At 40.8% G+C, this 27,987-nt stretch overlaps 1 protein-coding gene across 3 annotated transcripts in view; it reads left to right on the top strand.

Moving 5' to 3' along the window:
• MAP3K5 (mitogen-activated protein kinase kinase kinase 5) overlaps positions 1–27,987 on the top strand; it is a 690,524-nt gene that overhangs the window by 156,330 nt on the left and 506,207 nt on the right. For all 3 annotated transcript variants that reach the window (XM_053710886.1, XM_053710887.1, XM_053710888.1), the window contains exon 2: positions 22,516–22,655. In XM_053710886.1, coding sequence (XP_053566861.1) covers positions 22,516–22,655 — 140 coding nt within the window. The remainder of the gene's footprint in view (positions 1–22,515; positions 22,656–27,987) is intronic.

Below are 27,987 nucleotides of genomic sequence, written 5' to 3' on the forward strand. Positions count from 1 at the left end.
TTACGGACCTGATCCAACAGTGTGGATCATGTCTGCAAGACCTCGCTGAATGCGGAGAGCAATACGCTCTCCGTATTCAGCATTGCACCAGCAGCTCACAAGCTCTGCTGGTGCAACGCCGCCCCTTGCTGACTCGCGGCCAATCAGGGAGGTGTCAATCAACCCGATCGTATTCGATCGGGTTGAATTGCGGCGATTCCTGTCCGCCTGCTCAGAGCAGGCGGACAGGGTTATGGAGCAGCCGTCTTTAGACCGCTGCTTCATAACTGCTGTTTCTGGTGAGTCTGAAGACTCGCCAGAAACACGGGGCGTCCAGCTCCATTCGGAGCTTGATAGATAGGCCCCAATGCCTTTACTACCCATTCCCCAGCTTTGCACAAAAAACATGGTTATATTAACATACTTTATAATCTTTAAACCTCTAAATTTATGTATGTTTATAAGTCCCTAAAGACAGTCCCATGATCACATGCTTTTGTATTTGCTTTTCACATCAGGGGAAGCTAGTTCATGTGAGCCATAAAGATAACATTGTGCTGACGCCCGTGAATTGTAACAAAACAGCACTAATTGGCTTAAATGCAAGTCATTAGATAAAGTCATGTGATCAGGGGGCAGTCAGAAGATGCTTAGATACAAGGTAATCACAGAGGTAAAAAGTGTATTAAAGGGAAACTGAACCCAAATTTTTTCTTTTGCGATTCAGATAGAACATGCAATTTTAAGAAACTTTCTAATTTACTCCTATTATCAAATTTTCTTCATTCTCTTGGTATCTTTATTGGAAAAGCAAGAATGTAAGTTTAGATGCCGGCCCATTTTTGGTGAACAACCTGGGTGGATAAATTCACCCACCAATAAACAAGTGCATGTCCAGGAATCTGAACCAAAAATTGGCTGGCTCCTTAGCTTTTTCAAATAAAGATAGCAAGAGAACGAAGAAAAATTGATAATAGGAGTAAATTAGAAAGTTGCTTAAAATTACATGCTCTATCTGAATCACGAAAGAAAAAATTTGGGTTCAGTGTCCCTTTAACATAACCATGTTTTCTGTGCAAAACTTGGAAATGGATAATAATTATCTATCTTTTAAAACAATAACATTTTTTGAGCTGACTGTCCCTTTAAGTGAATAATTAACCCTTTAAAAACTGGATGAGAGACTTTACAGATTGAGGATGAGAGCTCAGCCTGATAGGCACAGCACATTTGTTTTTCATAATAATTCATTTGCTGCACTAATTGGTATTTGTTTAGTTTAAAACTAAATGAATACTGAATATTGTTAACATTTACATTAGTTTTTGTTATAACTAATGTATATGTTGCTTTGGTGCTGGTGTCATCTGTAGCACTAATACCTATAGCGCACTAGGGAACTGCACCAATCCAACACAATTATTTGCAGAGTCCAGGGCCAAGTTAATTGGAGGCTTACAGGCCCATTTATCAAAGGGCTTGCGGACCTGATCCGACACTGCGGATCAGGTCCGCAAGACCTCGCTAAATGCGGAGAGCAATACGCTCTCCGCATTTAACATTGCACCAGCAGCTCACAAGAGCTGCTGGTGCAACGCCGCCCCCTGCTGACTCGCGGCCAATCGGCCGCCAGCAGGGAGCTGTCAATCAACCCGATCGTATTCGATCGGGTTGATGTCCGGCGATTCCTATCCGCCTGTTCAGAGCAGGCGGACAGGGTTATGGAGCAGCGGTCTTTAGACCGCTGCTTCATAAGTTGTGTTTCTGGCGAGTCTAAAGACTCGCCAGAAACACGGCCCTTCAAGCTCGATACGGAGCTTGATAAATGGGCCTGTTAGAGCAGTGGATCCCAGATCTTGCAATAAAGGACTTTCTCCTTCAGAGCAGGCTCTGGGATCCGCTGCCCTGGACTCTGTGAAGAAGGGTCGGATTAGCATTGCTCCCCAGTGCGCTATAGGTAAGTATTTAACTTTAAAAAACAAATTTAAATGGTAACATATATACTAATGAATTTTGTTTGTATATATTACGTTATTCTTTACATTAGTTAGTGCATTCTTTCGGATATTCGTTTTGTTATAATGAAAGGAATATAATTTTTTTTTTCGTTACAAATTTGTAGTGATGTAGTGGAGCACTTGTAAAAGTGAGGTGTATACCAATATATACAGTATATGTGTGTGTGTGTGAGTACTCATACCATACATACCAAGAAGGCTAAAAAAATGTCCAGCTCCTTTATTTATATATTTATATCTCCTAAAAAAAATAGTGCAACTGGTTGTTCAGTATTCTTGGTAGCTCCCAATTTCAAATATATTATTATTACTATCATTATTATAATTATTATTATTATTTTAGCACTCACATATTATTAGGGCTTTTTTTTTATTAATGTTGACTTTGGCTGTGACAAATTGTGATTTGCAGTTCTAACTGATTTTTTGCTAGTTATTTTGAAGTCCTTCAAGAAGTAACTGTGAGATTCAGAATGATGATTTGTATTTCCCTTTCACATATTCAAAAATCACATGTCCCCAACACAGCATATGTGACAGTCCCTTTATCTTACACAGATTTACCACTCTTAGCTTATGGTTTTACAATACCTCTGATAAAAAAGATCTGATAAAGAATTGGGTTAGACTCATTTTCTCTAGTATGTTGGCTTAGAATTACTAAGTGTAAACTGGACCATTCGGACATAGCCCTTTATATTAGTCTTATTGGTCAAGGTTCAGGACAATTCTCAAATTTTGCCATTTGAACATAAAGGTTCTTTAAGCATTTTCAAGGATCTTGCATCAGGTTCATTTGTAATCAACCCCAAGATCTGGCACTAATCACTGAAAATAAAATCATACTTTGCAATTTGCTTGTTTCTTATAAAGAGGCATATTCACTTGTTCTCTGACTTTGCACTCTCCTGCAGGCTATAGAGCAACGTTTATCAAATTTACTATATCGGAAAAACATTGAAAAATATCGCAACATCAGATTTTACACAGCAGCTTCATTTTAGTGACTTGATAGTACTCAGATCTTTATTGTTTAATGACATCACAGCATTTTTACTTCCTAAAAAACTATTCTACAATAATACTTAAAGGGACATTAAACACTTTGAGATGGTAATATAAAATGATAAATTGTATATATAAAACAACTCTGCAATATACTTTCATTATTTATTTTGTCCTCTTTGCCTGTAATTCCATTCTGAAATTGTGAGCTTTTCAGTTCCTGTTAGAAATGGAAGTGCAGATCACTGTTAAATCCAGCACAACCATTGGCTGCACACTCTAGTGACCTATGTATAACTGTCCCTAATTGGCCACAGCAGAGAAGGTAACACAAGTTACAACATGGCAGCTCCCAGTGTTTTATAGACACTAAAACTTTACACTTATTTTGTCACTTTTTAAACAACTAATGAAACTTTAAAAAATACATCTACATGTTAGTCATGGGCTAATCTTTTCTTTGAATGCATCATTCTATCTAGCATGTATTTAGTGTTTAATGTCCCTTTAATGGCTGACCTATCCTTCCATGATACCCTACTGCAGTCTCCCACCACCCAACACGCCTATCCAAAAAAGCCAAAATCTGAATGCGTGCTTATACCTTTAACCCCCTAGTTTCTTAATCACCCTTGCTCCCGGTTTCTGACCACCACAATGGTCGAATGCACCCAGGCCAAGTAACTGTAAAATTCTTACATTATATCTTGTCCACCTATTGCAAACTACCCCAAAATGTAAACCCTCAATGTTGAATTCTCTAATGCTAACCCCCTCCAAAGTAAAAAAAAAAAAAAAAAAACCATAATAAAAACTCACTAACCCCCAAAATTATTTTACTGTAATCCATGCTGAACAATCATCTTTGTTCAGTTTTTTTTCTTGACAAATGGCAACAGGTTCTCTTGCTTTTCTTTCTTTCCGCCTCTGTCTGGTCCTTTCATCTAATTGCTTCTGTTCAGTTGGCCTCAGTCAGTTAATTGTTCGAATTTTAAGTAACTGTAATCTGACACTCATTTAACTTTGATGTACCATGCAGTGTGTGTTTAAAAAGCAATATAGAAAATACCCACTGATTTAAAATAGCACATTATTTCTTTTACCTTAACATTACATAAAAAACTATAATTTTCTTCTGTGTGAACAACAATGCTATATCAAGTGTTTCTATTCTAATTTTTTATATTTTTTTTATCAGATTAATCGATTAATCTAAATAATAATCGGTCAACTAATCGATTATGAAAATAATTGTCAGTTGCAGCCCTAAACATTACATATTCTACATAGAACATTATTTAGTAATTATAGTGCATTAGCAATTTCTTTTTGGCAAGCACATTAAATCATCTAACTACATTTCACAAGCAAGTTAATTATTTATAGTTATTACTGTTTTGCTCATAATTAAAATATCCTTGTCCTTGTAACACACACCTTTTTAATATACACTAATGGGTTTTCTGAGGTGCTTTTGCGTTGAATTAGATATTGGCCTAGATTCAATAAAACCCATTTCCGAAAATAATACCTTGTGGAAAAAACTCACAACAACCATTGCAGCTCAAAAAAATAGCAAAATTCATAGATTTGTACTTTCCTCTTGTTGGAGCCACAAGTTGTGAGTTAAAGGAAAAGTGAAATCACATGATTCAGATAGAGAATGCAATGCTTGTTCCCAATAGTGAACTGCTGCTCTTTTAACAAAGGATACCAAAAGAATGAAGCAGATTTGATAATAGAAGTAAATTGGAAAGTTGTTTAAAATTGTATGTTCTGTCTGAACCATGTAAGAAAAAAAATTGTGTTTCATGTCCCTTTAAGCAAAATTGTAATCTTTCCCTTCCCGCCACATAGAACAAGTGACCCCTGATGCCCCTGTTTCCGCGCGAGCCTTCAGGCTCTCCGGAAACAGCAGTTAAGAAGCAGCGGTCTTAAAGACCTCTGCTCCTTAACTTGTCCGCCACCTCTGAGGCTGCGGACATTAATCCACCTGATCTCATACGATCGGGTTGATTGACACCCCCTGCGAGCGGCCGAATGGCCGCAAATCTGCAGGGGTCGGCATTGCACAAGCAGTTCATCATAACTGCTTGTGCAATGTTAAATGCAGATATGCTGTCGGCATTCAGCGATGTCTGTCGGACATGATCAGACATTTTAAAAATCGGCCCCACAGTGTGAAAGATGCCAGCATCCCAAAAACACCTTCAAAACAAATTAATTGAATGAGGAAAAAATACACCCTCTATAAAACAATTCACTCTATTATAAGGACAAAAATATACTTAAAAGATTAAATGAAAGAAAAACGAGACAACCTTGTCAGCCTTGAAACAGCGCAACATGACTGAGGCACAAGATACTTCACAGGGGCAATAGAGTCTTTATAAATTCTGCATGTTGGCTGAGCGCTAGGTGAAAAATCACAATCAATTCCCAAGGAAGGCTTAAAGTCTGACCCTGCTTCTGTCTGCAAAGTCTTCACGACGCCTCTTGTTCTCTCCAACGATGCTACAAGATCTCACCTTACACTGAGGAACCCTTTCAACCTCACAAGCTTCTATGAATCTAGTACTTTGGAGTCAGTTTAAGAAATGCCAGGCGGACATCTCCGAACCTGTCTGCACAGTATTGCAGCTAGCGGGCAGGAATAAGCTGCTCGCTTTTACCATTGCACAAGTATCATCTTGGACAGCATCACTCCCGCTTGCAAGCACCCAATCGCCCGTGAGGCTGTCAATCACCCTGGTCATACCTGTATGGGGGGATTGAAAACTGCCAGCTAAGAGCTAGCATATAGGTTAGGAAGCAGAGGTCTAATGACCACTACTTCTTAACTATCGGCTGCAGCCTAAGGCCCTCCAAAGCTGCGTTTATAGCTTCTTAAATGGAGCCCTTTGTCTGTTCCCTAGAAATGTAGTGTTTGTGACAGTGATATATATACATTGGTTTACTTTTGTCCCAATAAATTGCTTTTAATTTGGCTCATCCACTTTAATGATTTTTATTTTGACTGAACAGCAGTCAGTTTGTTAAAGGGCCATTAAAGTCCATAAAGTCTATGGGAGAATACGTTAATGCGGTCGCAATATTCGAAGTTCAACTTGTGGTGCACGTCAGGTTATCTCTCTCGCGCTAACTTTTTACTTTCAACTCACACAGTGGGGCCGAATTATCAAGCTCCGAATAGAGATCCATAACTTGTCTCCCTGCTCTGAGGATGATGGCATCAATCCGCCTGATCCTATACGATTGGGCTGATTCACACCCCATGCTAGCGGCCGATTGGCTGCGAATCTGCAGGGGGTGGCATTGCACAAGCAGTTTCTCAAGAACTGCTGGTGCAGTGATAAATGCTGACAGTGTATACTGTCAGTATTTATCGATGTGCGGCGGACATGATACGCTACATTTCTCTTGTTAAGTGTGTTCAGTCCACGGGTCATCCATTACTTATGGGATATATTCTCCTTCCCAACAGGAAGTTGCAAGAGGATCACCCAAGCAGAGCTGCTATATAGCTCCTCCCCTCACATGTCATATCCAGTCATTCTCTTGCAACCCTCAACAAAGAAGGAGGTCGCGAGAGGAGCTGGAGTTTTTACTTATCTATTCTTCAATCAAAAGTTTGTTATTTTAAATGGCACCGGAGTGTGCTGTTTTTCTATCTCAGGCAGTATTTGGAAGAAGAAACTGCCTGCGTTTTTTTCTATGATCTTAGCAGGCGTAACTAAGATCCACTGGCTGTTCTCGACATTCTGAGGAGTGGGGTAACTTCAGAAACTGGGGATAGCATGCGGGGTCCTCCGCAAATGAGGTATGTGCAGTACTTTATTTTCTGGGAATGGAATTGACTAAGAAAATACTGCTGTTACCGTATGATGTAAGTACAGCCTTAAATGCAGTAGTGGCAACTGGTATCAGGCTGATAAATGTATGCGCAGTCGAGTTATTTTCTAGGGACTAGAATTTGACTGAGAAAATACTGTTAAAACTGAAATAATACTTAAGCCTTATCTGCAGTGGTAGCGACTGGTAGCAGGCTTAGTGATGCAATGCATGACATTGGAAAATGTTGTTTTTTTAATAAAACGTTTACTGGCATGTTATTCGTTTTTGTGAGGTACTTTGGTGATAAATCTCTTTGGGCATGATTTTTTTCCACATGGCTAACATATTTTTCTGCATGGAAACCGTTATATCAGGGCTCCCACTGTTGTGATAGGAGTGGGAGGGACCTTGTTTTAGCGCCTTGTTGCGCAGTTAAAATTCTAGCACAGTCTTCCTGCTTCTTCCTCCTTGATCCAGGACGTCTCTAGAGAGCTCAGGGGTCTGCAGAATTCATTTGTGAGGGAGGTAATCAGTCACAGCAGATCTGTGACAGTGTGCTTGACTGTGATTAAAAGCGTTAAATCTTAATTGATATCTGTTTTATCCGTTTTGGGTATTGAGGGGTTAATCATCCTTTTGCTAATGGGTGCAATCCTCTGCTAATAATACACTTCTTGTTAAGAATTGTTTAATTATATCTGTATTTTTGAAGCGCTGCAGCGTTTTTTATATTGCTTGTAAACTTATTGAAAGTGATTTCCAAGCTTGCTAGTTTCATTGCTAAGTCTGTTTAAACATGTCTGATTCAGAGGAAACTGTTTGTTCATCATGTTCAAAAGCCAATGTGGAGCCCAATAGAACGATGTGTACCAATTGTATTGATATTGCTTTGAATAAAAGTCAATCTGTACCGATAAAGAAACTATCACCAGACAACGAGGGGGAAGTTATGCCGCCTAACTCTCCTCACGTGTCAGTACCTGCGTCTCCCGCTCGGGAGATGCGTAGGATTGAGACGCCAAGTACATCTAGGCCCTTACAAATCACTTTACATGATATGGCTAATGTTATGAAAGAAGTATTATATAATATGCCCGAATTAAGGGGCAAACGCGATAGCTCTGGGTTAAGGACAGAGCGCGCTGATGACACGAGAGCCATGTCTGATACTGCGTCACAATTTGCAGAACATGAGGACGGTGAGCTTCATTCTGTCGGTGACGGTTCTGATCCGGGGAGACCGGATTCAGAAATTTCAAATTTTAAATTTAAGCTTGAGAACCTCCGTGTGTTACTAGGGGAGGTATTAGTGGCTCTGAATGATTGCGACACGGCAATTCCAGAGAAATTGTGTAGGTTGGATAGATACTATGCGGTACCGGTGTGTACTGACGTCTTTCCTATACCAAAAAGACTTACAGAAATTATTAGTAAGGAGTGGGATAGACCCGGTGTGCCTTTTTCCCCTCCCCCGATATTTAGAAAAATGTTCCCTATAGACGCCACCACACGAGACTTATGGCAGACGGTCCCTAAGGTGGAGGGAGCAGTTTCTACGTTAGCCAAGCGTACCACTATCCCGGTGGAGGATAGCTGTGCTTTCTCAGATCCAATGGATAAAAAATTAGAGGGTTATCTTAAGAAAATGTTTGTTCAACAGGGTTTTATATTGCAGCCTCTTGCATGCATTGCGCCTGTCACGGCTGCAGCGGCATTCTGGTTTGAGTCTCTGGAAGAGGCGATTCGCACAGAGCCTTTGGATGAGGCTTTGAGCAAAGTTAGAACCCTTAAGCAAGCTAATGCGTTTGTTTCAGATGCCGTAGTACATCTAACCAAACTTACGGCTAAAAATTCCGGATTCGCCATACAGGCGCGCAGAGCGCTCTGGCTTAAATCCTGGTCAGCGGATGTAACTTCCAAGTCTAAGCTACTTAACATTCCTTTCAAAGGGCAGACCTTATTCGGGCCCGGGAGGTAAGGGCCACGCCCTTCCCCAGGACAGGGCCAAACCAAAGGCTAAACAGTCTAATTTTCGTGCCTTTCGTAACTTCAAGGCAGGAGCAGCATCGACTTCCTCCGCTCCAAAACAGGAAGGAACTACTGCTCGTTACAGACAGGGTTGGAAAGGCAACCAGTCATGGAACAAGGGCAAGCAGGCCAGAAAGCCTACTCCCGCCCCTAAGACAGCATGAAGACAGGGCCCCCTATCCGGAGACGGATTTTGTGGGGGGCAGACTTTCTCTCTTCGCCCAGGCTTGGGCAAGAGATGTGCAGGATCCCTGGACGTTAAAGATTATATCTCAGGGATACCTTCTGGATTTCAAAACCTCTCCTCCACAGGGGAGGTTCCATCTTTCGAGGTTATCGACAAACCTAGTAAAGAGAGAGGCATTTCTACAATGTGTACAAGACCTCTTAATCATGGGAGTGATCCACTCAGTTCCACGATCGGAACAGGGACAAGGATTTTACTCAAATCTATTTGTGGTTCCCAAAAAAGAGGGAACCTTCAGACCAATCTTGGACTTAAAGATCTTAAACAAATTCCTAAGGGTACCATCGTTCAAGATGGAAACCATTCGAACCATCCTACCCATGATCCAAGAGGGTCAATTTATGACCACAGTGGACTTAAAGGATGCTTACCTTCATATACCGATTCACAAAGATCATTATCGGTACCTAAGGTTTGCCTTTCTACACAGGCATTACCAGTTTGTGGCTCTTCCCTTCGGGTTAGCCACGGCCCCGAGAATTTTTACGAAGGTTCTGGGCTCACTTCTGGCGGTACTAAGACCACGAGGCATAGCGGTGGCTCCGTACCTAGACGACATTCTGATACAAGCGTCAAGTTTTCAGAATGCAAAGTCTCATACAGAGATAGTTCTAGCATTTCTGAGGTCGCATGGGTGGAAAGTGAACATGGAAAAGAGTTCTCTGTTACCACTCACGAGGGTTCCTTTTCTAGGGACTCTTATAGATTCTGTAGAGATGAAGATTTACCTGACGGAATCCAGGTTATCAAAGATTCTCAATGCTTGCCGTGTCCTTCATTCCGCTCCAAGCCCATCAGTAGCTCAGTGCATGGAGGTAATCGGCTTAATGGTCGCGGCGATGGACATAGTGCCATTTGCGCGCCTGCATCTCAGACCGCTGCAACTATTCATGCTCAGTCAATGGAACAGGGATTACTCAGATCTGTCCCCTTTGCTAAATCTGGACCAGGAGACCAGAGATTCTCTTCTCTGGTGGTTGTCACCGGTTCATCTGTCCAAAGGAATGACCTTTCGCAGACCAGATTGGACGATTGTAACAACGGATGCCAGCCTTCTAGGCTGGGGAGCAGTCTGGAATTCCCTGAAGGCTCAGGGATCGTGGACTCAGGAGGAGAAACTCCTTCCAATAAACATTCTAGAATTAAGAGCAATATTCAATGCTCTTCTAGCTTGGCCTCAGTTAGCAAAACTGAGGTTCATCAGATTTCAGTCGGACAATATCATGACTGTGGCTTACATCAATCATCAAGGGGGAACCAGGAGTTCCCTAGCGATGTTGGAAGTCTCGAAGATAATTCGCTGGGCAGAGTCTCACTCTTGCCACCTGTCAGCGATTTACATCCCGGGGGTAGAGAACTGGGAGGCGGATTTCCTAAGTCGCCAGACTTTTCATCCGGGAGAGTGGGAACTTCACCCGGAGGTATTTGCTCAACTGATTTGTCGTGGGGGCAAACCGGATCTGGATCTCATGGCATCTCGCCAGAACGCGAAGCTTCCTTGTGTGCTGGTAGATGCATTAGCAGCCCCTTGGGTTTTCAACATAGCTTATGTGTTTCCACCATTTCCGTTGCTACCTCGACTGATTGCCAGGATCAAACAGGAGAGGGCATCAGTAATTCTGATAGCGCCTGCGTGGCCACGCAGGACCTGGTATGCAGACCTAGTGGACATGTCGTCCTGTCCACCATGGTCTCTTCCTCTGAGGCAGGACCTTCTAATTCAGGGTCCTTTCAACCATCCAAACCTAATTTCTCTGAGGCTGACTGCCTGGAAATTGAACGCTTGATTCTATCAAAGCGTGGGTTTTCGGATTCGGTTATTGATACATTAATACAGGCTCGGAAACCTGTGACCAGAAAAATTTACCATAAGATATGGCGTAAATATTTATATTGGTGCGAATCCAAGAGTTACTCATGGAGTAAGGTTAGGATTCCTAGGATATTGGCTTTTCTACAAGAGGGTTTAGAAAAGGGTTTATCCGCTAGTTCGCTAAAGGGACAGATTTCAGCTCTGTCTATTCTTTTACACAAACGTCTGGCAGAGAATCCAGACGTCCAGGCCTTTTGTCAGGCTTTGGCTAGAATTAAGCCTGTGTTTAAAGCTGTTGCTCCTCCGTGGAGCTTAAACTTGGTTCTTAAAGTTCTTCAGGGTGTTCCGTTTGAACCCCTTCATTCCATTGATATTAAGCTTTTATCTTGGAAAGTTTTGTTTTTGATGGCTATTTCCTCGGCTCGAAGAGTCTCTGAGTTATCTGCCTTACATTGTGATTCTCCTTATCTGATCTTTCATTCAGACAAGGTAGTACTGCGTACTAAACCTGGGTTTTTGCCTAAGGTTGTTTCTAACAGGAATATCAATCAAGAGATTGTTGTTCCATCATTATGTCCTAATCCTTCTTCTAAGAAGGAACGTCTTTTGCATAATCTGGACGTGGTCCGTGCTCTGAAGTTCTACTTACAGGCAACTAAAGATTTTAGACAAACTTCTTCTCTGTTTGTCGTTTACTCTGGACAGAGGAGAGGTCAAAAGGCTTCATCTACCTCTCTCTCTTTTTGGCTTCGTAGCATAATACGTTTAGCCTATGAGACTGCTGGACAGCAGCCTCCTGAAAGAATTACAGCTCATTCCACTAGAGCTGTGGCTTCCACCTGGGCCTTTAAGAATGAGGCCTCTGTTGAACAGATTTGCAGGGCTGCAACTTGGTCTTCACTTCATACTTTTTCCAAATTTTACAAATTTGACACTTTCGCTTCTTCAGAGGCTGGTTTTGGGAGAAAGGTTCTACAGGCAGTGGTTCCTTCTGTTTAATGTTCCTGCCTTGTCCCTCCCATCATCCGTGTACTTAGCTTTGGTATGGGTATCCCATAAGTAATGGATGACCCGTGGACTGAACACACTTAACAAGAGAAAACATAATTTATGCTTACCTGATAAATTTATTTCTCTTGTAGTGTGTTCAGTCCACGGCCCGCCCTGTCTTTTTAAGGCAGGTTCTAAATTTTAAAATAACTCCAGTCACCACTGCACCTTATAGTTTCTCCTTTCTCGTCTTGTTTCGGTCGAATGACTGGATATGACATGTGAGGGGAGGAGCTATATAGCAGCTCTGCTTGGGTGATCCTCTTGCAACTTCCTGTTGGGAAGGAGAATATATCCCATAAGTAATGGATGACCCGTGGACTGAACACACTACAAGAGAAATAAATTTATCAGGTAAGCATAAATTATGTTTTTATCATGTTTACTCGCACTTTCGTAATACGGCCCCTATGAACGCAACCCAACCCAACTCACGCAAAAAGCCTCTATCTAGCAATGTTAACATGTGAGCGTAATCAAGCCCATAGTATGAAAATGAGGCATTTTAAATACAAATTGCTTGCATACAATATCCGCGTTTTCCTGTAGGATACTGAATGTACACCTACAACATTTCTTACTGCACCCCTACAACATTTCTTACTGCACAAGCATCATCATCATTATCATCAACAGCTAGAACTTAGGTTCTCTTCTGCTCCTGAGCTTGCCTAGATAAACCTTTCAGCAATGGATAACAAGAGAAGGATGCAAATTAAATAATATAAGTAAATTGGAAAGTTGTTTAAAATTGTATTCTTTATTTGAATCATTAAAGAAAATAATTAGGTTTCATGTCCCTTTAAGAGCAGAAGCAGACACTGCAAGGAAACTGACAGCAGCAACTGAAATCCAACCATGTTTCCACAAACCGCTGAGTAAAGTAAACACTTTGAAATGTAAAAATCTGTTGCAGCAAGCAAGGTTTTAATATGTTCCAATAACATTCAGACCCTGTTGATACGTTAAAAAAGACTTACAGGGTTTTTACTGTGTCCCTTTAACTGTTTTTGCGGACCACTTACCTGTGGCCATACACATGAAAGTCATACATGGCAACACAACTAACTTCACCTTGTAGTAGTATTCAAGATAGAGAAAAAATACAATTATGTGCTTTGTTAGAGCATTATATTTTTTTTAGTCAGTGTTTTCTAGGCCTGTGCATTCGGCAGATTTGTTAGCTGTGAATGCGGAAGGCAGCCGCTCGCGAGCTTCAGCTATTTTTGGAGCCAGATTTCTTCTGAAAGTGCAACACACTAAGATCTGTGCAAATTTGGCTCCAAAAAAGCCGAAGGCCGCCTTCTTCCACATCTACAGCTAGAACTTGCAGGCAGGGCTACAGTGACAATTTCTAAATGTTTATTTAGCAAGAAAACAAATAAGTTGTTTGCTGTTTTTTTAACGCAGTCTGTTTCTTTTTATGTTTACATTGATTTAACATATTTTTACTCTTTCATATCCCTTAAATGGAAATATTTGCCAAGAAATTGGCAGTTTTCTTCCTTTATTATAGATTTTCTCCTACATTGGTGTATCCGGTCCACGGCTTCATCCTTACTTGTGGGATATTCTCAATCCCTACAGGAAGTGGCAAAGAGAGCACACAGCAGAGCTGTCCATATAGCTCCCCTCAGGCTCCGCCCCCCCCCAGTCATTCTCTTGCCGCTCTAACTAGTAGCATCTCCACGGGGGTGGTAAAGAGTATGTGGTGTTAGTTGTAGTTTTTATTTCTTCTATTAAGAGTTTGTTATTTTAAAATAGTGCCGGCTTGTACTATTTACTCTGCAGCAGAAAGTGATGAAGATTTCTGCTGAGAGGAATATGATTTTAGCACCAGTAACTAAAATCCATTGCTGTTCCCACGCAGGACTGTTGAAACCAGAGAACTTCAGTTGGGGGGAACAGTTTGCAGGCTTAACTGCTTCAGGTATGATCAGTCATTTTTCTAACAAGACCAAGTAATGCTAGAAGACTGTCAGAAATCCCCTCTGGGATAGGTAAGCCATTTTTCTTAGACTCTGTATAAAATTATGGCTTATATTAAGGGCTCTATGCTGGTTGACACTATTGTGGGCTAAATCGATTGCCTTTTGGCATATTTGAAGTATAAATAAGGTGTTTTTTCAGACTTTGAAACATTTATGGGGTTTAGTATTACGCCTGGCAGTTACTTAGACACCTAATCTAGTCAGAAAGGCCCCTCCACTCTGGAATGTAGAGGGAGGAGGCCTCATTTTCGCGCCTCAATTGCGCAGTTGTTTTTCACTAGGCAGTTCATGCAGCTTCACGTGGGGAGTCCAGAAGCATCAGAAAGGACTTCAAAGAGGCTTATTTCCTACTTAAATAATCCATAAGGAAGGTAAAGGCCACAGTAGAGACTGTGGCATGGGACTGTAGTGTTATTAACCGGTTAACTGCTGTTATTAGCTCCGGTTTGGGAATTAAGGGGTTAATTGGTTTAAAAATCTTGGTCGGCAGATGGGTCGTCCAAAACAAAATTGCTTAATATTCCTTTCAAGGGTAAGACCCTATTCGGGCCAGAGTTGAAAGAAATTATTTCAGATATCACTAGGGGAAAGGGCCATGCCCTTCCACAGGATAGACCTTTCAAAGCTAAAAATAAGTCTAATTTTCGTTCCTTTCGCAATTTCAGGAATGGACCGGCTTCTACCTCTACAGCCACTAGGCAAGAGGGTAACGCATCCCAGCCCAAACCAGCATGGAAACCATTGCAAGGCTGGAACAAGGGTAAACAGGCCAAGAAGCCTGCTGCTGCTACCAAGACAGCATGAAGGGGTAGCCCCCGATCCGGGACCGGATCTAGTAGGGGGGGCAGACTTTCTCTCTTTGCTCAGGCTTGGGCAAGAGATGTCCCGGACCCCTGGGCTCTAGAAATTGTCTCTCAGGGGTATCTTCTAGAATTCAAGGACCTTCCTCCAAAGGGAAGGTTCCACATGTCTCGCTTGTCTTTAGACCAGATAAAGAGACAGGCATTCTTACATTGCGTAGAAGACCTTTTAAAAATGGGAGTGATACACCCAGTTCCAACAGCAGAACAAAGACTGGGTTTTTACTCAAACCTGTTTGTAGTTCCCAAAAAGGAAGGAACTTTCAGGCCAATTCTGGATTTAAAAATCCTAAACAAATTCCTCAGAGTTCCATCATTCAAAATGGAAACCATTCGGACAATCTTACCAATGATCCAGGAGGGTCAATATATGACTACCGTGGACTTAAAGGATGTTTACCTGCATATTCCTATCCACAAAGATCACCATCAGTTCCTAAGGTTCGCCTTTCTGGACAAACAGTACCAATTCGTGGCTCTTCCCTTCGGATTGGCCACTGCCCCCAGAATTTTCACAAAGGTGCTAGGGTCCCTTCTAGCGGTGCTATGGCAAAGGGGCATTGCAGTAGCACCTTACCTAGATGACATCTTATTACAAGCGTCATCCTTTCACAAAGCAAAGGCTCATACGGACATTGTTCTAGCCTTTCTAAGGTCTCACGGATGGAAGGTGAACATAGAAAAGAGTTCCCTGTCTCCGTTCACAAGGGTTCCCTTCCTGGGAACAATAATAGACTCGGTAGAAATTAAGATCTTTCTGACGGAGGTCAGGAAGTTAAAACTTTTAAACACTTGTCGAGTTCTTCAAGCTATTCCTCAACCCTCCATAGCTCAGTGCATGGAGGTAATAGGACTAATGGTGGCGGCAATGGACGTGGTGCCCTTTGTTCGAATTAATTTAAGACCACTGCAACTGTGCATGCTCAAACAGTGAAATGGGGATTATGCAGATTTGTCTCCCCAGATACAAATGGACCAGAAAACCAGAGAGTCACTCCTCTGGTGGTTGTCTCAGGATCACCTGTCTCAGGGAATGAGTTTCCGCAGACCGGAGTGGATCATTGTCACGACCGACGCCAGCCTCTTAGGCTGGGGTGCGGTCTGGGAGTCCCTGAAAGCTCAGGGTCTTTGGTCTCGGGAAGAATCTCTTCTCCCGATAAACATTTTGGAATTGAGAGCGATATTCAATGTGCTCCAGGCATGGCCTCAACTAGCGGAGGCCAAATTAATCAGATTTCAGTCGGACAACATGACGACTGTAGCATACATCAATCATCAGGGAGGAACAAAGAGTTCTCTGGCGATGAGGGAGGTATCCAAGATCATCAAATGGGCAGAGGATCACTCCTGCCATCTATCAGCAATTCACATCCCAGGAGTGGACAACTGGGAGGCGGATTATCTGAGTCGTCAGACTTTTCATCCGGGGGAGTGGGAACTTCACCCGGAGGTTTTTGCCCAGTTAACTCAACTATGGGGCCTTCCAGATCTGGATCTGATGGCGTCACGTCAGAACTCCAAAGTTCCACATTACGGGTCCAGGTCCAGGGATCCCAAGGCGACAATGGTAGATGCTTTAGTGGCGCCTTGGTCGTTCAATCTAGCTTATGTCTTTCTACCGTTTCCTCTTCTCCCCCGGCTGGTAGCCAGGATCAAAAAGGAGAAGGCTTCGGTAATTCTAATAGCTCCTGCGTGGCCACGCAGGACTTGGTATGCAGACCTGGTGAATATGTCATCGGTTCCACCATGGAAGCTACCTTTGAGGCAGGACCTTCTAATCCAAGGTCCATTCCAACATCCAAACCTAGTTTCTCTTGAACTGACTGCTTGGAGATTGAACGCTTAATTCTAGCTAAGCGTGGCTTCTCTGAATCAGTTATAGATACTCTGATACAGGCTAGAAAGCCTGTTACTAGGAAAATTTACCATAAGATATGGCAGAAATATCTTTGTTGGTGCGAATCCAAGGGTTACTCGTGGAGTAAGATTAGGATTCCAAGGATTCTATCTTTTCTCCAAGAAGGATTGGAGAAAGGTCTGTCAGCTAGTTCCCTAAAATGACAGATATCTGCTCTGTCTGGCTGCCGTGCCAGATGTTCAGGCGTTCGTACAGGCTTTAGTCAGAATCAAGCCTGTCTACAGACCTGTGGCTCCTCCATGGAGTCTAAATTTAGTTCTTTCAGTTCTTCAAGGGGTTCCGTTTGAACCTCTACATTCCATAGATATTAAGTTACTATCTTGGAAAGTTTTTTGTTTTTGGTTGCTATTTCTTCTGCCAGAAGAGTTTCTGAATTGTCTGCTTTGCAGTGTAATTCACCCTATCTGGTGTTTCATACAGATAAGGTCGTTTTACGTACCAAGCCTGGTTTTCTTCCAAAAGTGGTTTCCAATAAGAATATTAACCAGGAAATAGTTGTTCCTTCTCTGTGTCCTAATCCAGTTTCTAACAAGGAACGTCTATTACACAATCTTGATGTGGTTCGTGCTTTGAAGTTTTATCTAAAAGCAACTAAAGACTTCAGGCAAACATCGTCCCTGTTTGTCGTCTATTCTGGCAAGAGGAGAGGTCAAAAGGCGACTGCGACCTCTCTATCTTTCTGGCTGAAAAGCATCATCCGGTTGGCCTATGAGACTGCTGGAAGGCAGCCTCCTGAACGAATTACATCTCACTCTACTAGAGCTTTGGCTTCCACATGGGCTTTCAAGAATGAGGCTTCTGTTGAACAGATCTGTAAGGCAGCGACTTGGTCTTCACTGCATACATTTGCCAAATTTTACAAATTCGATACTTTTGCTTCTTCAGAGGCTATATTTGGGAGAAAGGTTTTACAAGCAGTGGTGCCTTCCGTTTAGGTTACCTGACTTGTTCCCTCCCTTCATCCGTGTCCTAAAGCTTTGGTATTGGTTCCCACAAGTAAGGATGAAGCCGTGGACCGGATACACCAATGTAGGAGAAAACAGAATTTATGTTTACCTGATAAATTTCTTTCTCCTACGGTGTATCCAGTCCACGGCCCACCCTGGCATTTGGTCAGGTTTAAATTTTATTTTTTGTAAACTACAGTCAGCACTGCACCCTATGGTTCTCCTTTTTCTCCTAACCGTCGGTCGAATGACTGGGGGGGGCGGAGCCTGAGGGGAGCTATATGGACAGCTCTGCTGTGTGCTCACTTTGCCACTTCCTGTAGGGATTGAGAATATCGCACAAGTAAGGATGAAGCCGTGGACCGGATACACTGTAGGAGAAAGAAATTTATTAGGTAAACATAAATTCTGTTTTCATCTTGTTCCACATTCACATGAGATTTTTGTGTGTAATTAAAAAAACCTTATGTCTTCTGAACACAAAGATAACAGATGTGTACTCCATAGGACACAAAAATAAATAATGCAAAAATAAATATAAGCACCTTTGCTTATGGTTGTGACATATTTATGCTCTCCCTGCAGCAACAAGGTCCTTCTTCTTTATGTCACACAATACAGTCTGATTCTTCAGGTAGATTTATTAAGCAGCAGATGCCGCATACTACGCCCATTGTTTCAGGCTCGCCTGAAACGGAAGTTAAGAAGCAGGGGTGATTGACGGCCCCTGCTAGCGGCCGATTGGTTGCCGGTGTGCAGGGAGCGGCATTGCAGAAGCATTTCACTAGAAATGCTTGTGCTATGATACATGCTGACAGCATAGCGAATCATGTCCGCTAAACCTTTAGTAAATCTACCCCTTCTTCTAAATTGATACTTTATACTCTAAAGACAATCATTGTTAATCATTTAAACCAATCAGGTTTGTGAACAGGTGGTCTAACTATCAAAAGAGTTGGTACGCTCAACTTCTATCTGTGTTTTTTTTGTTTTTTCTTTCTAGGTATTAATTAAGAACAATGGTTTAAGGGCATTTGATGTGTATAAGTTCCTAGGCTCAAAAATAGTTTGGATGGCTCTTTAAATCAGTAATTTGCATCTTAATTTTAAATAATTTATTAATATTACCCTATAGCCCCCCCCCCCCCAAAAAAAAAAAAATACTCCCTTACTAATTTGTTTTACTTAAGTGGACACTCAAGTTAAAACAAACTTTTATGATTCAGATAAAATCCTGTGAGCAGTACAAAAATAGCAGGCTATAGTAACCAGAAGAGCAGAACCAGTTTTAAGACACTTTCCAATTTGCTTCCATTATCAAATTTTGTCAGGAAAAAAAAAATCTACTGCTTATTTGAAATTCAGAGCAAGTCCTATTGCATTGCATATGCACTTGTTAATTAGGCAATTCTACTGCATTGAGTGGTCCTTTAATAAGCCACAATCCACTGTTATGAATCCCATGCACATTTATTCTGTAAAACATCTTAAAAATATGTCTGCATAATATTAAGGTTTGAGATTGCAACTGCTTTTGTATTGAATATGCTGAAGATGTTCTAGTTTAAAACGGAAAGTATGAAAGAAGTTTTTCTTTTCCTGCATTTGCCAGCTGTTAAGGAAATGCATTTATACATTTTCTTTTATTCATTTTCTCTGACTTGGCAGGAAATCGTGCTGAAACATGTTCATTTATTTAGAATAGGACTTTTAGCACATTTCTGAATGTCATAGTTCAGCCGATTTTGAATACCGCTTTGTTATGTGTAGCTGTAATTTAGTGTAAGTAGAAAAGACAAGAAACACAAAAAGAATTAATGTACTGCAAGCCGATGTATTTTTTTATGTTCTGTTATGTCATTAGCTGAGCATTGAAAAGTCTTGTACAGGCCATATATTGTACACAAGTATAGATTATTATCTGAGAGATTTATCTTTCCTTTTAACAATTTCAAGATCTGATTGATGAAGTCCTTCAGTATAGACCTCATTTTTTTATTAAGAAAAAAATGCAAAGCAATTCAGAGGACATAATTAAACTATTTATATTATAGGACTATTTAGCCACCAATCAGCAAGCACTACCCATTACTGCTTTTTTAAAATAAAGATAGCAAGAGAACAAAGAAAAAAAATGATAATGAGGGTAAATAGGAAAGTTGATTAAAATTGCCTACTCTATCTGAATCATGAAAGAAAATCATTTGGGTTTCATATCCCTTTAAAGGGACAGTACAATCAAAATGAAACTTTCATGATTAAGACAAAGCATGCGATTTTAACCCACTTTCCAATTCCTTTCTATTAGCAAACTTGCTTCATTCTTTTTGTATCATTTGCTAAGCAGGCTCAGGTACAGCAATGCATTGCTGGGAGCTAGCTGGTGATTAGCGGCTGTTTCCTTTACTTTGCTGTGACAGATATAAATGAGCTTCTGCACTGTTAAGCGATCACTGTGTTCTAAATCTCACAGGATACACTCGAGCCTCTCTCAGGGCAGTAGGAAAACACAATTTTAAAAGTGTACTGACAAGAAAAGCTGGGAAAATAAATGAAGTATGTAACATTGTTTTTTTTTTTTTTTTTTATACTATACATATTAAACCATTTTGCGCCAGATTACAAGTTGAGCGTAAAATATTGCTTCTGTGAAAGTGATATTTGCGCTCTACTGAGTAATACCCACTTACAATGTCGCGTTCGCATTGCACAGAAACATTGAGCTCACTAGACCGTGCTTCCATAGACTCCAATGGGAGCCTCATTCTCGTGTCATCAGACACGGCCTGAGAACTAGCGCAGCGAAGGGGGTAAGTAGTGCAGTGATAGGCAGCAAAGTGTAAATATATATGTACATGACTATATACATATAAATATGTGTATATACACATATTAACACATAAATATATATAAGCATATACATATATTTAAAAGGAACACACAGTTGCCATAGACTGCAATGTAAATGCTCTTTTCAGTGCCGTGTTTTTTTACTAACACCCCTCAGCCATCACTTTTAGCCCCTTATAATTGCTTTTTGCAGTTACTTATATAATTTCCCATGCTTCTAAATGTGTTATACTTATAATATTGCGACCGCATTGTAATAAACAGGTTCTATATTAAAGGGACAGTCTACACCAGAATTGTTATTGTTTTAAAAGATAGATAATCCCTTTATTACCCATTCCCCAGTTTTGCATAACGAACACAGTTATAATAATACACTTTTTACCTCTGTGATTATCTTGTATCTAAGCCTCTACAAACTGCCCCTTTATTTCAGTTCTTTTGACAGACTTGCAGTTTAGCCAATCAGTGCCTGCTCCCAGATAACTTCACGTGCACAAGCACAGTGTTATCTATATGAAATATGTGAACTAACACCCTCTAGTAGTGAAAAACTGTTAAAATGCAATCTGAAAGAGGTGGGCTTCAAGGTCTAAGAAATTAGCATATGAACCTCATAGGTTAAGCTTTCAACTAAGAATACCAAGAGAACAAAGCAAAATTGGTGATAAAAGTAAATTGGAAAATTGTTTAAAATTACATGCCCTATCTGAATCATGAAAGTTTATTTTGGCCTAGACTATCCCTTTAATAACATGTTTGTTACACTGTTATTTTTGTTTGTAATGGTCACACGTTCAGAATAGTAAGAATTTAAATCAGCATTCGGCAACAATTATTAATATCACAAACACAAAATCTTCTTCCTATAAAAAGAAGAAAAAAACATGCCAAAAGCAAAAAACACAATTTATAAAAGCATGACAATAATTATAATACATATTACTGCATTATACAATACAATACGTATAAATAAAACGTATATACATGTATAATATACCCACATACTGTATATCACACACTGTTAAATACCTCATTTTATATTGTCACCAAATTTAAATTTACCACTTTAACAGCGTCATTGTGCTAGCTTGTAATAGGTTGGTGATGAGAGTAAAGGGTATCATTTTATAGAGGTTATAGGTAAATATTTTTTTTTTTTTTTTTAAATTAGATTAACTATTCATTATATGGGATCACAGAATGTTTTCCTGACTTTTTATATGGGATTACAGGAAACATACATACCTTCCTTCTGTAAAATTATCATATATTCAGCCCCTTTGCTTTTGTATTATTTTTTTATATAAGTATCATCTCTATGGAGGATTACTGGATAACTGTGAGGTGGGCAAAAACTAATTGGTGGAAATATTATAAAACCAGGCGTTCAACCTTTATAAACAAGGGGCCATATGTAATCTTTTTACACTTGAAAAGCTTGTGAATAACTTTGAAACTCCAAAAGACTATTGTTTTATTGAGATTAGCAAGAAAAGTGCCACTAAGCTACACATAGCCAAATACAGTAAATCCTGTTAGAGGAAAGAAATGTGCTACTTGTATAAAAAAGAAGAGGGAAAACTGTTGTGTGGGATGCAGAAGTGGAAAACACTTAGTTTGGACACCCTTAGTATAAAATCTGAGGGGAAGTAGAATAAATTGGTTAGGTCTAGAGCAGCGTGAGACCTAATTGTCCATTACAATTGCCAAATTGTAAATATAGAATTTTCACTAAGTGGGGATATCAACATCTCATGAGCAACAAAAAGCTACATTTTTATTTAATCTCCTTTTTACCGTATATTTTTGCTTTACTGCTGAAACCACTTTCTGACAAACATGGGCGTATTCATATGAAAAGGGGAAATACCATTTGCATTTTGGTTTTCTGCGCCTACATTGGTTTGTTCTAATTTATAAGTGTGTGTTTTTTTTCTAATAATGCTGACTATGCTTTTCCTGTTTCATACAGATATTGCTGTGGTGGAGATGAGCGATGCTTTTCGCCAACCGTCCCTGTTCTACCATCTGGGTGTGAGAGAAAGTTTTAGTATGGCCAATAACATAATCTTGTACTGTGATACAAATTCTGAATCCCTGCAGTCCTTGAAGGTAGGTCACTAGGGCAGGAAGGTGAATAATATTGTATGAAGCTGAAAGCAATAAAAGTGAATGATGCATAAAAAATGGAACTGAGTGTTGTATTAATTAACCAATCAAGTATATTTAAAGGCAAACATTAACATATTCTGCCTGAGTTTAAACAAACATTTTAATGCAAAAGTAACATGCTATACCTTTTTAGGATATGTAATTTTTGCATTTCTTATCCTAGCTTGCTACATGTCTGACCCCCACAAAAGAGTTATACACATAGGCAAAGTCCTGCTTAGGAGCCACTACTGAGCAGAACACAGCTAATAAGGAGTGGCAATCGCATGTAATCACCAATCATGTTTTTCTGCTTGCAAAGGTAACACACTGAGGGGTTGATCACAGTCTTGCACTTATTTGCAATAGATAATTGTTTCTGAACTGCTGTGTTGTCAGTGTGTTTTTCCAGTGCCCACAACCCCAAAATTCCATTAATTCCCCTGAAGCTCGCAATCACCTCCTGAACACAACACAATATTATCATCTGCATCATTAACCTCTCTATTCATGACCCAAAAATCAAATGTGCATGATTAAGAGAAAACAAAATGGCTTTTTAATGGGTTTGGCAATTAGATCAAAGGTTGAATGGCCTGTATGTTGATTGATTCCTTTTAATAGTGTGTAGTGATGCTGATAGATGACATGTGTGCAATTAAAACTATAGTGATATTGGTATGTGTCTTTAAGGGATTTGAACAGGGGCATTACATATACAGTGGGTATGTGTGTTTGTTGTGCTAGCTAATTTGTATTTCCTTCCATAAGGCAGGGAGAGTCCACAACTTCATTCCTTACTATTGGTAAATACAACACCTGGCCACCAGGAGGAGGCAAAGACACCCCAGCCAAAGGCTTACATAACCCTCCCACTTCCCCTATCCCCCAGTCATTCTTTGCCTTTCATCACTATAGGACTATATGGTCAATCTTTCTTATGGTTCAGGAAGGACAGTTTATGATTACAATAGACCTGAAGGATGCATACCTTCATGTCCCGATACACAGGGAACATTTTCAGTTCCTGAGGTTTGCCTTTCTGGACCAGCACTTCCAGTGCATAGCTCTTCCGTCTGGACTAGCTACTGCTCCAAGGATATTTTCCAAGGTTCTGGGGGCTCTTCTAGCTGTTGCCAGAAGGTATTGCAGTAGCACCTTTCCTGGAAGATATCTTGGTACAAGCACCATCTTTTCGTCTAGAGGAAAAACGTTCAGAGTCCCTTCTCAATCTTCTTCGATCACATGGATGAAATATAAACTTGGAAAAGAGTTCTCTTACTCCAAATACAAGGGTGAACGTTCTGGGGACAATAATAGACTCCATATCCATGAGAATATTCCTCACAGTTTAGAGACGTTGCAAGTTGAATTCTGCATGTCTTGCCCTCCAGGCCTCCTTGAGACCCTCAGTGGCTCAGTGTATGGAGGTGATTGGACTCATGGTGTCCTGTATGGACATCATTCCTTTTGCCAGATTCCATCTCAGAACATTACAAATATGCATGCTGAGACAATGGAACGGCGACCATTCAGATCTGTCTCAACAGATCGTGCTGGACAACCTGTCGAGAGACTCTCTCTCTTGGTGGCTCTGTCCAGATCATATTTCCCAAGGCACGTGCTTCTTGAGACTGTCCTAGGAGATTGTGACTATGGACGCAAGCCTTTCTGGCTGGGGAGCCGTTTGGGTTGCCAAGAAGGCACAAGGTCTGTGGACTCATTCCTTTTGATCAATATTTTGGAACTCCGGGATATCTTCAATGCCTTGAAGGCTTGGCCCGTTCTAGGTTCGTCCCAGTTTATCAGATTCCAATCAGACAATATAACCTCGGTTGCCTACATCAACATGGTTTGCGGTTCTGGTGGGGGTGTCCTCATCTCTTCAGTGGAGGTTACCTTTGTCGCAGAGATCTGCTGATACAGGTGTCTCTCTCTTTTTCTCTCTCTCTCTCTCTCTCTCTCTCTCTCTCTCTCTCTTTCTCTCCTTTCTTTCTCTCTCTCTCTCTCTCTCTCTCTCTCTCTCTTTCTCTCTCTCTCTTTCTCTCTCTGTCTTTCTTTCTCTTGTAAGGTGTATCCAGTCCACGGATCATCCATTACTTGTGGGATATTCTCCTTCCCAACAGGAAGTTGCAAGAGGACACCCACAGCAGAGCTGCTATATAGCTCCTCCCCTAACTGCCATATCCAGTCATTCTCTTGCAACTCTCAACAAAGATGGAGGTAGTAAGAGGAGAGTGGTAAAATACAGGGAGTGCAGAATTATTAGGCAAATGAGTATTTTGACCACATCATCCTCTTTATGCATGTTGTCTTACTCCAAGCTGTATAGGCTCGAAAGCCTACTACCAATTAAGCATATTAGGTGATGTGCATCTCTGTAATGAGAAGGGGTGTGGTCTAATGACATCAACACCCTATATCAGGTGTGCATAATTATTAGGCAACTTCCTTTCCTTTGGCAAAATGGGTCAAAAGAAGGACTTGACAGGCTCAGAAAAGTCAAAAATAGTGAGATATCTTGCAGAGGGATGCAGCACTCTTAAAATTGCAAAGCTTCTGAAGCGTGATCATCGAACAATCAAGCGTTTCATTCAAAATAGTCAACAGGGTCGCAAGAAGCGTGTGGAAAAACCAAGGCGCAAAATAACTGCCCATGAACTGAGAAAAGTCAAGCGTGCAGCTGCCAAGATGCCACTTGCCACCAGTTTGGCCATATTTCAGAGCTGCAACATCACTGGAGTGCCCAAAAGCACAAGGTGTGCAATACTCAGAGACATGGCCAAGTTAGAAAGGCTGAAAGACGACCACCACTGAACAAGACACACAAGCTGAAACGTCAAGACTGGGCCAAGAAATATCTCAAGACTGATTTTTCTAAGGTTTTATGGACTGATGAAATGAGAGTGAGTCTTGATGGGCCAGATGGATGGGCCCGTGGCTGGATTGGTAAAGGGCAGAGAGCTCCAGTCCGACTCAGACGCCAGCAAGGTGGAGGTGGAGTACTGGTTTGGGCTGGTATCATCAAAGATGAGCTTGTGGGGCCTTTTCGGGTTGAGGATGGAGTCAAGCTCAACTCCCAGTCCTACTGCCAGTTTCTGGAAGACACCTTCTTCAAACAGTGGTACAGGAAGAAGTCTGCATCCTTCAAGAAAAACATGATTTTCATGCAGGACAATGCTCCATCACACGCGTCCAAGTACTCCACAGCGTGGCTGGCAAGAAAGGGTATAAAAGAAGAAAATCTAATGACATGGCCTCCTTGTTCACCTAATTTGAACCGCATTGAGAACCTGTGGTCCATCATCAAATGTGAGATTTACAAGGAGGGAAAACAGTACACCTCTCTGAACAGTGTCTGGGAGGCTGTGGTTGCTGCTGCACGCAATGTTGATGGTGAACAGATCAAAACACTGACAGAATCCATGGATGGCAGGCTTTTGAGTGTCCTTGCAAAGAAAGGTGGCTATATTGGTCACTGATTTGTTTTTGTTTTGTTTTTGAATGTCAGAAATGTATATTTGTGAATGTTGAGATGTTATATTGGTTTCACTGGTAAAAATAAATAATTGAAATGGGTATATATTTGTTTTTTGTTAAGTTGCCTAATAATTATGCACAGTAATAGTCACCTGCACACACAGATATCCCCCTAAAATAGCTAAAACTAAAAACAAACTAAAAACTACTTCCAAAACTATTCAGCTTTGATATTAATGAGTTTTTTGGGTTCATTGAGAACATGGTTGTTGTTCCATAATAAAATTAATCCTCAAAAATACAACTTGCCTAATAATTCTGCACTCCCTGTATAGTTAGTTTTTTCTTCAATCAAAAGTTTGTTATTTTCAAATAGTACCGGAGTTGTACTATTTTATCTCAGGCAGTATTTAGAAGAAGAATCTGCCTGCTTTTCTATGAACTTAGCAGCTTGTAACTAAGATCCACTGCTGTTCTCACATATGTCTGAGGAGTGAGGTAACTTCAGAGGGAGAATGGCGTGCAGGTTATCCTGCTATTGAGGTATGTACAGTTTTAAGTTTTTCTAGGGACTAGAAAATGCTGCTGGTACCTGTTTAATGTAAGTTAAGCCTAAAAACAGTGATTTAATAGCGACTTGTATCAGGCTTACTAGCAGAGATATATACTCTGATAATATGGCAATATAAAACGTTTGCTGGCATGTTTAATCGTTTTTATATATGCTTTGGTGATAAAACTTATTGGGGCCTAGTTTTTTCCACATGGCTGGCTTGATTTTTGCCTAGAAACAGTTTCCTGAGGCTTTCCACTGTTGTAGTATGAGTGGGAGGGGCCTATTTTAGCGCTTTTTTGCGCAGTTAAAATTGCAGACAGAGACATTCAGCTTCCCTCAGCAGTCCCCTGCATGCTATATGACATCTCTGAAGGGCTCTCAAGGCTTCAAAAGTCGTTTATTGAGGAAGGTAGGGCCACATCTGAGCTGTGGCAGTTGTTGTGACTGTTTAAAAAAACGTTTATTTCGTTTTTTTGATCCGTTTTTTGCATTAAGGGGTTAATCATCCATTTGCAAGTGGGTGCAATGCTCTGCTAACCTATTACATACACTGTAAAAATTTCGTTTGATTTACTGCCTTTTTTCACTGTTTTTCAAATTTTGACAAAATTTGTTTCTCTTAAAGGCACAGTACCGTTTTTTATATTTGCTTGTTAACTTGATTTAAAGTGTTTTCCAAGCTTGCTAGTCTCATTGCTAGTCTGTACAAACATGTCTGACATAGAGGAAACTCCTTGTTCATTATGTTTAAAAGCCATGGTGGAACCCCATATGAGAATGTGTACTAAATGTATTGATTTCACTTTAAACAATAAAGATCAGCTTTTGTCTTTAAAAAATTTATCACCAGAGGATTCTGACGAGGGGGAAGTTATGCCGACTAACTCTCCCCACGTGTCAGACCCTTTGACTCCCGCTCAAGGGACTCACGCTCAAATGGCGCCAATTAAATCAAGGACGCCCATATCGATTACTTTACAAGACATGGCGGCAGTCATGGATAATACACTGTCAGCGGTATTTGCCAGACTACCTGAATTTAGAGGAAAGCGTGATAGCTCTGGTGTTAGGCGTAATACAGAGCATACAGACGCTTTAAGAGCCATGTCTGATACTGCCTCACAATATGCAGAAGCTGAGGAAGGAGAGCTTCAGTCTGTGGGTGATATCTGACTCAGGGAAACCTGATTCTGATATTTCTACTTTTAAATTTAAGCTTGAGAACCTCCGTGTTTTGCTTAGGGAGGTTTTAGCTGC

Source organism: Bombina bombina, chromosome 4 (assembly GCF_027579735.1).
Source record: "Bombina bombina isolate aBomBom1 chromosome 4, aBomBom1.pri, whole genome shotgun sequence".
In the NCBI taxonomy this organism is placed as follows: Eukaryota; Metazoa; Chordata; class Amphibia; order Anura; family Bombinatoridae; genus Bombina; species Bombina bombina.